Source organism: Alnus glutinosa, chromosome 1 (assembly GCF_958979055.1).
Source record: "Alnus glutinosa chromosome 1, dhAlnGlut1.1, whole genome shotgun sequence".
Lineage (NCBI taxonomy): Eukaryota > Viridiplantae > Streptophyta > Magnoliopsida > Fagales > Betulaceae > Alnus > Alnus glutinosa.
In genome coordinates, this window is record NC_084886.1 from 8,172,317 (window position 1) to 8,185,710 (window position 13,394).

Genomic DNA, 13,394 nt, shown 5'->3' on the forward strand with positions numbered 1-13,394 from the left:
TGCATTATTGTAACAACATATTAGCTACTTTGTTTTCCTTTTTGCATTGTTGTCTTTAGTTGCTTTGCTTTTCTTTTTGCATTGTTATTTTTAGTTGCTTTGTTTTCCTTTTTGCATTGTTGTTTTTTGTTGTTGTTTTTTTTATTTTTTAATTTAAAAAAAGAAGATAAATTGTTTTGTTTTTGGTTGCTTTACTTCCATAAATCGCGTAATTTTGATAGAATATTAAACTGGTGCAACACTTGTACGGTTGTAGCTAAAAAAATATGTGAAAATTCAATATTTTATTTTCATTGAGTATTGGTAAAAATATATATTAAAAAAAATGAGAAGTAATATTTAAATACAAGTAAAGAATAAAATAGAGAATCTGTTAATTAATTATGACACACAATTTAACGGATTAAGATCCTCTCAAATTATTTGTTAGAAATTGAGAAAATTCGAATAGGTGATTGTGAGAGATCACTTATGAGTCTCACTTGACCGGATAAGTACTTGGGCATTTGTGTCTCATAAGTGGTTTTTCATAATCACTTGTTCGAATTCTCTCAAATTCAGACAAATAATTAGAGAAGTTTCTGATCTCAATTTAACACCTACGCACACATTGTTGCAAGTATGCGTCGCACGTGTATATAATTCTGTAGGCTCTTTTGTGTGCATCTAGATCCTCTCCGATTTAACTGAATTAGAGAGCATCCGGTTGATTTATATTTTAAAGGTAAAATTGTTTATAAAAATTTTGAAAAATAATTTTACTTTTAAATTAAGAATAACTAGATCCTTTCCAGTTAAGTTGAATGGGAACGATCTTGTCCCTTTTGCGCTATGTATAAAAACCAAAAACAAAAACGAATACAATTTCCAAAAGCAAAAACAAAAGAAAGACTTCCGTAACAACTTCGTTGCTCGCTCCTCCTCTCTGCAACAATGGCTGTGAATTCATCGACTCGTTGCGCGCTTCCGCTGCACCGGACTCTTCCTTCCCGGTCGCCTCTCGCTTTCTTTAATCGGACCTCGTCGAGACCCGGAATTTTCACCGAGACTCCGAGCCCGAGGCTCATGTCGGTTCGTTCCCACAAGCCTGGTCCGGACGGGTTCGGGTCCAGGAAATCGGTGAGTTTGGAGGAGTCCGAAGCTTGGATCGGATCGTCGGGTTCGCACTCGTCGTCGTCTTCTTCTGCAATTGATTTTCTGACGTTGTGCCATCGCCTTAAGGTGTGGGGAAAAATGGTTGCTTTCTCTCTTTTTGGTTGCCTGGAAAATCTAAAAAAGAAAGAAAATTAGTGCTAGCATTTTGATTTTATGCTGCTTATGTGCCTAATGATAGAAAATTTCATTGCAATTGATATATACCGGTTTTACTAGTCCCAGGTCCATATGTGAAACTTACCAGAATTAATAAACTCCTTTTCTTTTCGTTTTTTGGATTATACAATATTTTCTCAGGTAGGAAATGGAGCTTGAGGGATTGATGGAGTTGCATTGATATTGGTATTCCATCTGGAAATGCTAGCCAAAGTGCTTGGACCGCTTAGGTTATAATAGTTTGTTTACCTTAAAGTAGGAATTTTGATGGATACGTGTATATGTAGTCTACTGCTACTTCTGGTTTCGAAGGCGGAGGTCTGGGCTTCAACCTTCAACCTGTTATGGGTTTTAAGGGGTTATTCTATCTTAGGTAGACTAATGGCGTGATTGAATTCATGAATTTTATTCACGAGTTAAGTTTTTGTGATTTTGAAGCAAATGCAATTATAACTGCACATACGTAAGTAATGTATTCAAAAAGCGGAGAAAATAAATATAGAGTGTGCATTATGAAAAAAAAATAAAAAAAAAATAAAATACACCTGCAGTAGTATGTGTAGTGGTTTGGAAAACAAAGATTTACTGTATTTGTATCTCTCTATTGTAGACCACAAAAAGGAAAGGATGGATCAATCATGGGATAAAGGGTCCCGAGTCAATTGCTGACCATATGTACCGCATGGCTTTGATGGGTTTAATTGCTGGCGACCTTCCCGGTGTGAATAGAGAAAGGTTAGACTTTCATCATATCATATGAAGGATTGTGCTTTATATTCTTTGCATAAACTTTCTAGGCTATCACTGTGAAATGTTTGCTTGTCGGTTTTACCTAAAATATCTTCACTTATCCATCAAATTTTCTCTCTCTCTCTCTCTCTCTCTCTCTCTCTCTCTCTCTCTCTCTCTCTCTCTTGATTATATGTAGCTAAGATGAGTAGTTGATATTAGGAAGGGTGTAGTGCACTGCCTGGATATGTGTTGTAATAGACTGAAACAACGTCATATGAAATTATTACCCTTTTTACCTTATACCTTATGTATATACATAATGAAATTAATATTTAAGTAACGTTAGTAACCAGACAGATCCCTTTGATTTGGCCTACTACGAGTTTTAGTAAGGATTTTTTAGCATATGTTTTGCTGAGTTCTGTGAACATCAATCTAGGAGTGCAACTCTTTGATGAATAATAGTTTATTGTTGAAAAAGAAAGCAATCTAGGAGTGCCACTTTCCTAGAAGGTGATGATCTCTTTGGCTATTTCGGTTGCTAGATTTTCAATATGTGAGTCCTGACTTGTTGAAAAGACATGTTATTTATATATAATTTAGAACGTTCTCAACAATATGAGAATGTTTCTTTTCTATGGTTTCATCTAAATTAGAAAGCTTCTATACCAAAACTTCAGTAGACATTTGTGGTCGAAGCAATTACTTGGTATTTCGGCAACCATGTTCCTCAATTTTCACTAGGGATGGCAGACGGCAGTGGCTAGGTTTGGGCGAGGTAGGTAATGGGCCCAGCCATTTTAAGGTTCAATTAAGCCCTGTCCCTCTAAGTCTTACTAAGGCTTTGATGGGTCCATGAAAAACATGCCCAATTACCGATCTTATAAAATTACACATAACTGTCAAGGCTGGCTACGGTTATTAAGAAACAACCATCCCATTTTCCATATTCAGTGAAGTTGTAGAAAATTAAGATATGAAAAAGTACCACATTGTATTCCTCCTATATAGAAACGTTTGGTGCCTCAATCCACACTAAGAGGCAGTATTGATTTGATCGCTAACAATTTGCTTTTGATTATACATCAAGAAAGGTTTTGAAGAGCATTATTTGGTTACTTTTGCTTGGTTGGTTGCACAATCAGAGGCCAAAAATTGTATGGGGTGTGTCCCCTTTTTTGCTAGGGAAAACTTGGTCGTAAGAGTTATCTGAATCTCGAAGCTTGAGAAGATCTTTTATACTTGTTATAATTTCTGAATGTCCCCAAATTTGAAATAGTCTTCATATGCCTTTTCTCCTTTAGCCGAAGCAGTAACACAAACGTGCAGTTTCATGAAAAGTGAACTTATGTGTATGTTAATATGAAACAAATAGAAATTACCATAGTGTGGCTCGGCCATCTGTCAGTACTGGAATGCAATGTCTGATGTGTCTTTACTTCAACATGGGTTCATCAGATTTATGGTGTGATACCTAAATGAAGTAAACTGTCTTATATTGGGTGTGTTATTTTAGATAATTGTCTAATACCTTGATCTATGATAATTCAATTGTTGTAGCCTAAACAAATAAGCCAATGGATTTGGATGGATTGCATGTCCAAACAGTATGTGTTGGATAACATAATATTTGTGTCTAGTAGAAGAATTTTTCCACTATCATGTAAAGAAAACAAGAATGGAGATATGCATATTGATGTTTCAATTCACAGTCTTTAAATTTATTGTATAGCAGATTTTAATAGTTAAAGGATGGCCCTTCCGCTGTGTCTTGGTTCAGGTGGAAGGGGTGGGTTTGGCTGGGTCGTTGGTTGAACTCTTGCCGATCAAAATGAAAATAAAATGTAGGCTTAATGACCTTTAATCCCCTTAACTATCACTCATTTACATATTGTCCCCACAACTGCCACCTGTCACACTCAACCCCTTCAACTAGCAATCGCTGGAAAAAAAAACCCCCCGAGATCGTTACAGACAAAAAAATGCAAATGTGATAGGCACATGCTCATTTTTCACATGGAGTGACAAAAATATCTTTAGTTTAGAAACTAAATTTACTTAAATACCCTCAAGAGTTAACAAAATTCAAAAAAGAAAAGAAATTTTTATAATCAAAAAAAAGGGGGGTGGGGGGGGGTCAATCACCCCAACCAGCCCCCAAAACCTTGGGTGGTGGCCGGACCACCCCTAAGTGATTCTGGGGTAGTCGAGCCTCCCCCAAAATGCCCTTGGGGGTGGGTGATTCAACAACCCCTCTCTCTCTTTTTTTTTTTTTTTTTTTTTTTGTGTATTTTTTTGTTTGAGGGTAAAAGAGTCAGATCAGGCCTAAAAAATGCATGGGGTCTAGATTCTGTTCATGACTGTATATATATAAAAAAAAAATCTAGGGTCAAAATAAGGAAAAAAAAAAGGGACCTAATTATTATTATTATTTTTTTCTCTAACGAAGTTAAAGATTAAAAAACTTTTTTAAAAATTTGTTTTTTAGAGGTGGGGTCTGGCGGGGGGCCATGGCTCCACCTACTAGTCCCCCCTTAGTTTCGTCTATGTGTAAATGAGTGGTAGTTGAAGGGGGTTAATGGTAATTAACCCTAAAAATTTAAAAATAAATAAATAAGTAAAACCTGATATTCATCATATTCAGTTTTCCTTTTCAGTTACTTATAAAAAAAAAAAGAAAAAAAGAAAAAAAAAAGAAGTTTTCCTTTTCAGTCATGGGCAATTTTTGGGTAGATTCACTTTGTTGTTCTAATCCTAGCGCTTGATTATCTGTTTCACTATTTTATTCTTTTATTGTTATGAATCAATTTGTATTATATTTCCTGTCACTGCTCATCCAAGTTTCATTGCTGATAGCACATTGTATAGGAGCCTTTTGATGTTCTGGCTTTATTAGCAGTAAGAACTATGTACTAAAGTTAACCCAATAACTTGTAAACTCTTGCTTGTTGAGTAGCATAAGTAGACATATAGTTTTGTCAACTTGTGCTTTTATACACTATTAAAGTAACTTCAGATCAAATGCATTTAAGCTTTGCTAGTGCATAGATAGAATTTCTACGTATGTGTCTTCTAGGGTTACTTGAAGTGTGGTCTGGGTGGTTGTAGTTAGTTGTCCCCTAAGTCTCTTTTATATGATATTCTTTATTCCCTTGCCCCTTTTCCTTTGTTCTTATGGTTTTCTCGGTACTTTTTTGGTAATAATGTCCTTGTAGTTGTCTATTAAACCCTTTTGCCTCCTTGTCCTTATTTGTACAGGTGTATTAAGATAGCAATCGTGCATGATATGGCAGAAGGTATCATTTTGACTCCTTTTGATTTTCCATTATACTAGTTCCATGCTTGACATCTTTTTTTTTTTTTTTTGATAAGTAAAAAAATGTAAGACCCATTTAAGACTCTGTAATGGGTTAAATAATAGAGATTTTAAGAATATAGACTAGAACATGATAACCAATTGAGGCCTGCCTACATCATATAGTCTAGAAACAGTTCAGTCAAACACTGCTTGAAACCTTATATGATGAAATTTCGTCAAAGAACTTTTTCATGAAAATGGACCAATGCTATTTTAAGTTTCAGTGCTGATAGCCTGATACACCATGTAGATGTAACTTCTGTCAGTCAATTATCTTGCGCACTATGTACACATGGTTTTGAGGCTGCTGGTGGATGCTCTTTGGGTTAAATGCCATCTCCTCCCCATAGATAAGCGGTGGAGAATCATGGGTTCAATCCCCTGCACATTCTTAAATACTATTTACCTCTAAGAAAAAAAATGTTTTTAATATTGCTGCTCAGAGGCCAGGGTCCATACAAGGTGCATTTTAGATGGGAGTTTACATAGGATAATGCGGGATAAAGGAGAATAAATTGTTCTGGTAGTCATGCCAAATTTTTTTTTTTTTTTTTTTTTTTTCAAAGGCTCTATAACCTGTAACTCAGAAGCTCCCGCCATTTACTACCATACAGATTACCACAAAAGTCTTGGCTTATTAAGTTGCTCATTGTTTACTGATCAGATTTAATGGATACAATTTCATTTTGAAGATTTATCACTTTTGAGGGAGCTTGAAAAGAGACTGTAAAGGTGAACTTGATTGGAAGTCAGATGCAATAGAGGCATCTTTTACATTTAGGACCCATTTCAGTGAGAGAGTGTTCAGCAATATAAGTGATGCAATTCCATTTTGAAGATTTATCACTTTTGAGGGTACTTGAAAAGAGACTTTAAAGGTGAACTTGATTGGAGGTCAGATGCAATAGAGACATCATTTACATTTAGGGCCCATTTCAGTGAGAGAGTGTTCAGCAGTATCAGTGTCGTTGATATCGATCTGATGGAGAATAGTAGGGTCTTACTGTATTATGTGTTCAATCCCAGTTACAATTTTATTTCTGGCAGAATTGTAATTGAGCTGTAGTTGAAATCTTGTTTCTTTGGATGGCACAAAACATTTGAGTAGAAAGTTACAGAATTCACAAAGATTGAGCTAGAAAAGAGCATTTTTGTAACAAAAGACGAGTATTAATATAATGTGATCAAAATAATAAGTCGCAATTTGAAATAATCAAGTACATTAATTGATTTAGAGTTGAATCAACCATTCAAAAGTGATTTCAACAGTAGATGCTAGTTGAAAAACGAAGGCTTTTGCAAAGAAGATCAAAGATGAAAGTGGAATATAAGATGAAATTTTTTCATAGTAATACCAAACCTAATTTCATTGGATAATTTGCAAACCCCCAGGAAAATAAAATATTAGAAAATGTATTTGTCAAGATGGCCAAGCTTAGTCTCAAATGAAGCCTTACACCATTGTGATTAGGACCATAAGAACATTTTATGAGTGAAAGTAATTGTAACTAGATCAGTATTTCAATTGTATTCCAGATTAGCTCAATCATTGTCATGTTTGAGAGAGTATGGCGCATATTATATCAGGGCTGGGAACATTTTCGATATTAGCCCTTTGAAATACAGTTGGTCCTGACACAAAAGAATCTTGAGGGGCCTCTTTAGACATGTCTTCAACTTGGAGTTTATATGCATAATTCTAAATTTAAGGTTTCTACTCAAATCTTTTGTGCCCTCAAGCAGCAGAATTGGAATTGCATCAATGCGTTTAATGGCACTTTGTCTTTCCATAAGAACAGGGTGAAGGTGAGTTTATGGGTTCAAGAGCCATTGCATGTATGCATGTGCAAATAACTAATAAAGAACAAAGAGTAGCAGAATTGGAATTGTGCAAGCCAGTTTTGATTATGACCCCTAATTCTTCCACCAATATTTTGTTCCAACGAGGGATTAGGAACTGCACTATATTCAGGTGGTGATGTGGGTAATTCTGAAGATCCATTGGGTGCAATGACAGAGGTGGTAAATAATATAGCTTTTTGGAGGATTTACCTTTTTTTTTTTTTTTTTTTTCCCCACGTGTGATGTGACACACCGAAAAGTTAAGTTGCACATTGGTTGGGTGGATGTGATAGGGTTACATGGGTGTCAAGTCCTACATTAGTTCCTTACTAGTTGGGATTAAGCTATATAAGTGATTCCAAAGAGCTGAAATTGTAACTTTGACTAGTTATTTTAGAGTAATATGACAGATGTGGCTTACGCTTTCTTGGATTGCGAAAAATTATATCTAAACAACTTAATAAGACCATGTGACGCTAGGGCACTGCATCATGATGCGGTCCCTAACAAGGACATCAGGAATTTGAGCGGGGGATATTGTGACACATCGGAAAGTTAAGTCCCACATTGGGTGAGTGGAATGTGATGGTGTTAAATAGATGTCAAGTCTCACACCGGTTACTTATTATGTGAGACTGTACTACATAAGTGATTCCAGAGAGCTCTAATTATAATATTGACTAGTCCTTTTGGATTAATAGTGCATATACGATTAGCACTTTCCCTAGGTCGTTAAAAATGTTGTGACGCCCCAAAAAGTTCAGTCCTACTTTGGGTGGGTGAATTTTGATGGGGTTATATGGGCGTCAATTTTCACATTGGTTTCTTTTTATGTGAAACTGTGTTATGTAAGCGATTTCAGAGAGTTTCAGTTGTAACATCGACTAGTCATTTTGGAGTAATAACACAAATGTGACCAACATTTTCTTTGAATCATAATAAATGGTATCAAAGCAATTTAGTAACATCATGTGGCAGTGGGGCACTACAACGTAACGTGGGTCCTAACAAGGATGTCAAGGATTTAAGTAGGGGAGTTTGTGATACCCTAAAAAGTTAATTCCCATATTGGATAAGTGGACTGTAATGATGTTACATGGATGTCGAATCTTATATTGATTTCTTTTTAGGTGAGACTAAGCTTTATAAATGATTCTAAAAGGCTTCAATCATAACTTAGACTACTATTTTTGGAGTAATAGCACAAATGTGTCCCTAGGTTGCGACGTGTGATTTGTCAAGTGTTGGATTAGTTTGAGTACTTGTATTTCAATTAGCCTCTAATGGAAGTTGTGGCTCAATTTTTGGTGTGTTGATCTTAAACCCTTTGGTTTTGTTAAAAACAAAAATAGTTTTATATTTGCGAATGGCACTTCCACGGTGAGTTCCACCCATAAGGACGGCAGGTGAGAGCATTTATTGAAGTCCCACGGAGTGCGTGACCCGATTTTTTTTTTTTGTTGATAAGTAAAGTATATTCAAAAGGCGCAGAGGGCCGCAACCCATAGTATACAGGACGTATACATGAAGCCCCTAATTCAACGAAAAAATAGAGCATCTATCTATAAATTCAAAATAAGAACACTCATGCATAAACTGAAATTTATCTCTTCACATAAACAACGTTTGTAACATTATCTTTTTCAATTTCATCAAATCAGTCTCACAATCTTCAAAACATCATGCATTTCGTTCCCTCCATACACACCACATCAAACACAATGGAGCCATGCGCCAAATCGGTATCAACGTCCAATTGCCCTTTTGCCACCTCCAACTCCCCAACATATCTTTCACCGACCTCGACATTACCCACTGCACCCCAAACATTTGTAGTATCGTTCTCCACAATTCTGTAGCAACCATACAATGCATAAACAAATGGTCAATGGACTCTCCAGCAATCTTACACATATAGCACCGCTCTATCATAATAATTTTTCTCTTTCGTAAATTATCCAAAGTTAAGACTTTTCCTAACGTCGCCGTCCACACAAAGAATGCCACTCTTGGGGGGACCTTAACTTTCCAAATACTTTTCCACGGAAAAGAAGATTGAATAGGTCTAGATAAAACCATATAGTAAGACTTTACCTCAAATGATTTCTTTCGCGCCGGAATCCAATACATTTTATCCTCTCCCTCGCATCTAACTTTAAGAGTGTACAACATCTCAAAAAATCTACAAACTGCTTCCACCTCCCAATCATGAACCGGGCGAGTAAACAAAATATTTCACAGAATTATGCCATTTTGTCTCTGCATATTCTCCTCCACCCATGACCCAATTACCAATCAAAAAAGAAATGGAGGAGGAAAAAAAGAAAAGAAAAAAGATTTTCATATTTCTTAGGAGCAACAGCCAAGCAGAGTTAGTTGAGGTGGAGTCTCTAACATGTTTCATTGACCTAGTGAAGAACTAGGAGTATCAAATTAAATTAAGTGTATCAATCCATATGGTTCATTATGGCACAATATGAGGACCATTATAAGTTTAGTCCCTTAAAAGTTAATATATGTGATGGGTCATTATGGCACAATATGAGGACCATACTAATTTTAGTCCCATAAAAGTTGATATTTGTGATGGATTAATTGATAAAGTCCATTGAGCCTTACTCTTCTACAAAATACACCTTAAGGGAAGAGCTTTGCTCAAGGCTTATAAAGTCCACAACCCAAGTATACATTGGCAATGTGAAACTCTTAACACGCCCTTTCACGTGTGGCACTATTGTCCAAACACATGTACAACGAGGGGGAAGGCCCAACATTATCCAAGGTCCTGAAGCTCTGATACCATGATAAAGTCCATTGAACCTTACTCTTCCACAAAAGGCACATTAAGGGAAGAGTTTTGCTCAAGGCTTATAAAGCTCACAACCCAAGTATACATTGGCAATGTGGAACTCTTAACAAGTGTTAAAGTATTGATTAAGTGATTAAATTTACCTCTTCCTATCAGCTTAAGCTTGTAGAATAAGTGGTGATTTAACATGGTATTAGAGCCAAAGGTCCTGAGTTCGAACCTTGACTCCGTCATTTACCTCCCATTTCAATTAAATATTTCACGTGTTGGGTCTCATCTATTAAAAGGAAGTCTGAGCCCACACGTGAGGGGGAGCGTTAAAGTATTGATTAAGTGATTAAATTTACCACTTCCTATCGGCTTAAGCTTTTAGGATAAGTGGTGATTTAACATTAATGTTATATGTGCAAGAAGAGCATGGAGTTTATCGATCACCTTCTTCTTTATTGTGAATTTAGCAAGAGATTTATGGAGTTCGGTATGTAATTTGTTTGGTGTGGATTGGGTTTTGCCTAGAAGGGTGAGAGGGGTGTTGATGAGTTGGGGAGGTCTGGTGGGGCATTGTGACATTTTGGAAGTTTGGAAGCTGGCTCCTTTATGTTTAATGTGGTGTATTTGGAGAGAGCAGAATGCACAAGGCTTCGAAGATAGAGAGACTTCGGTGTTGGAGCTGAAAAATATCATATTCAACTCTCTTTACACATTGATAGCAGCTCATAATAGTTTGTTTTATTTTTTTTTTTAGTTTTATAACTTTTTGAACATATGTTGTTCTTTTTCTACTATATAGGGGATTCTCTTGTATATTTTCTGTGTACTAGGGTTGCGCCCCTCAGCGCTTTTTCAATGAGATTAAATTACTTACAAAAAAAGTTGATATATGGATCCATGATGTTATTGAAGCTGACTAGTAAAAGGGGAGGGCCACTGGATCTTAAATATTAGCATCTGTGCAATTCTTTCTTTTGCTTAATGAAATCCAGAGCATGTGTGTTTTCTTCAAAAGAAAAAGAAGTGTTGCATGGGCAATATTTGCTCAATGTGCATGTATGTTTGTACCCGGAATTAAACTTTTAAATTGGGTTCTGGTCTTTGACAGCTATTGTTGGAGACATAACACCATCTGATGGTGTGCCTAAAGAAGAAAAGAGCAGAAGAGAGCAGGCAGCTTTAAATGAAATGTGCAAAGTTCTTGGTGGGGGGATGAGAGGTACTTGTTAAGCCTTGTCTAGGAAACCTTAAACTGTGTGAATGTTCATTTTTGGCATCACATTGGCCATGATTGATTCCTTGTTATCTGCAGCTGAAGAGATCCAAGAACTTTGGCAGGAATATGAAAATAATTCTTCTTTAGAGGCTAATCTTGTGAAGGATTTTGACAAAGTATGTATATACAGGCATTCTAATCCAATTTTAGATTTGGAATATGACAGATAGCTTTTTGGATTCAAGAGAAGCCTTTAATTGGGATATTTGACGTAATTTTTACTTATGTTGCCGCATAATCTCTAGTCATTTTGTTATGGTAGACTTCTATTTAGATTTCATTTTATTTTTCTGAACTTCCAATGAGGATGGTATCTAATGTTATGTTCGGATAGAGTTAAAGAATGCATTGATTTCTTGGAATCTTAGTCATTTAAAGCATAAGTTTAAAAGGATTGCTTTGAAAAATAAATGCTATTATTTATTCTGCATTATTACCAGGTCTGTATTTGACACTTTAATTATGTTATTTATGGTTAAGTTACATATGCACCCAGTTACCTCTCTTTAATTATGTTATTTATGGTTAAGTTACATTTGGCCTAAGCTTATATGGGCTATTGGACACTTGAAATTATTCATGACTCATTGCTCAGAAAGGCATCACTTAGTTACTGGCTACGGCATACTATGGTTGGTTTTACCAGTTCCAGTTAAATAATAATAATAATAAAAAAATAAAATTAAAAATAAAATGTGTTTCTACAAACGACAGTTGACAGGCTTAGCTATCCTTCCAGACTCAACAGTATGCATTTATATGTGAATATATGAAACTTACATCATTTACATACATTTTCAAAACTTTTGCTACCCAATTTTTTTTATTTTTTAAGCAATTTCCAATTTCTATTTTTTATTTTCTAATTAAGCTTACACATGTCCTCTGGCCAGGTTGAAATGATACTACAAGCATTAGAGTATGAAGCAGGTAGGTTTTTTTTTTTGGATGATAACACCTGTTAGCTATTTGAAAATAAGACTATCTGAATTTGTTTGTTATTCTTGTGGCAGAACATGGGAAGGTTCTGGATGAGTTTTTCCTTTCGACAGCAGGTAGAATTTCATTTCAAGCTAATACAGATAACGAGAATGAGAATATCTGTTCTTCATGTTTCTTCTTTTAAACTGTCAGGAAAGTTTCAGACTGAGATAGGAAAGAGTTGGGCAGCTGAGATCAACTCGAGAAGACATTCAAGGTTGGAAAACGGGCATAATTGATCCTGATTTAGTTACAGAAACCAACCTTCTTTGAATTGTATGGACTGCACTGTGACCCAGAAACATCCTTCTTGTTCACCATAGAACCTTCTTGAATGTTCTTGAATGTGGGAGGATACTAGTTATGTTACAGGACCAACCAAAAACAAAAATTCAACATTGACAACTTAACAACCAAAACTGTCACGTAGTGTATTGTATCCTGGGTGCTAGCTTCTTGTCAAGCATTGTCGTCAATTTTTGTTTCTTATGTTAAAAGAATACGTTTTAGTATTCAATAAGAGAAGAGATAGTAGTGTTATGCTGCCTGCAACAGTTCTCTGGCCTGCAAATGTAGCTGTTGAAAGTAGGGATAATTGCACTATTGATCCCTGTGGTATGTCATAATTATTTTTCACTCTCTATGGTTTAAAAAGTTCATGAGAGGTACTTGTGGTAAGCAATAATTACAAATTGATCCCTGGTGTCAAATTCCGTTAAATTTTTTGACAGATTCTGTTAAATGTCACGTCAACGTCACGTTAGACTAATAAGAATGCGACACGTGTGCATCTTAATAAAAAAAAATTATTAAAAAATAAATAAATGTACTTATATATTTTTTTTAAAAAAAATAAGTATATTTATTTATTTATTAATATTTTTTTTAATTAAGATGGACACGTGTTGCATTCTTATTGGTCTGACGTGGCATTTAATAGAATTTGTCAAAAATTTTAACGGAATTTAACGTCAGAGATCAATTTGTAGTTATTGCTTACCACAAGTACCTTTCATGAACTTTTTAAACCATAGGAAGTGAAAAATAATTATGGCATACTACAAGAACTAATAGTGCAATTATCCCTTGAAAGT

The 13,394-nt window shown here is 35.4% G+C and overlaps 1 protein-coding gene across 1 annotated transcript; it reads left to right on the plus strand.

The window, feature by feature from the left end:
• The first annotated feature begins 843 nt into the window (after positions 1 to 843).
• Positions 844 to 12,847, plus strand: LOC133870372 (uncharacterized). The gene is made up of 8 exons (XM_062307482.1): positions 844 to 1,221; positions 1,922 to 2,046; positions 5,302 to 5,339; positions 11,152 to 11,262; positions 11,356 to 11,435; positions 12,213 to 12,249; positions 12,333 to 12,374; positions 12,454 to 12,847. Exons 1-8 carry the CDS (start codon positions 934 to 936, stop codon positions 12,537 to 12,539), a joined length of 807 nt encoding a protein of 268 aa, XP_062163466.1. The 5' UTR covers positions 844 to 933; the 3' UTR covers positions 12,540 to 12,847.
• Positions 12,848 to 13,394: the final 547 nt, after the last annotated feature.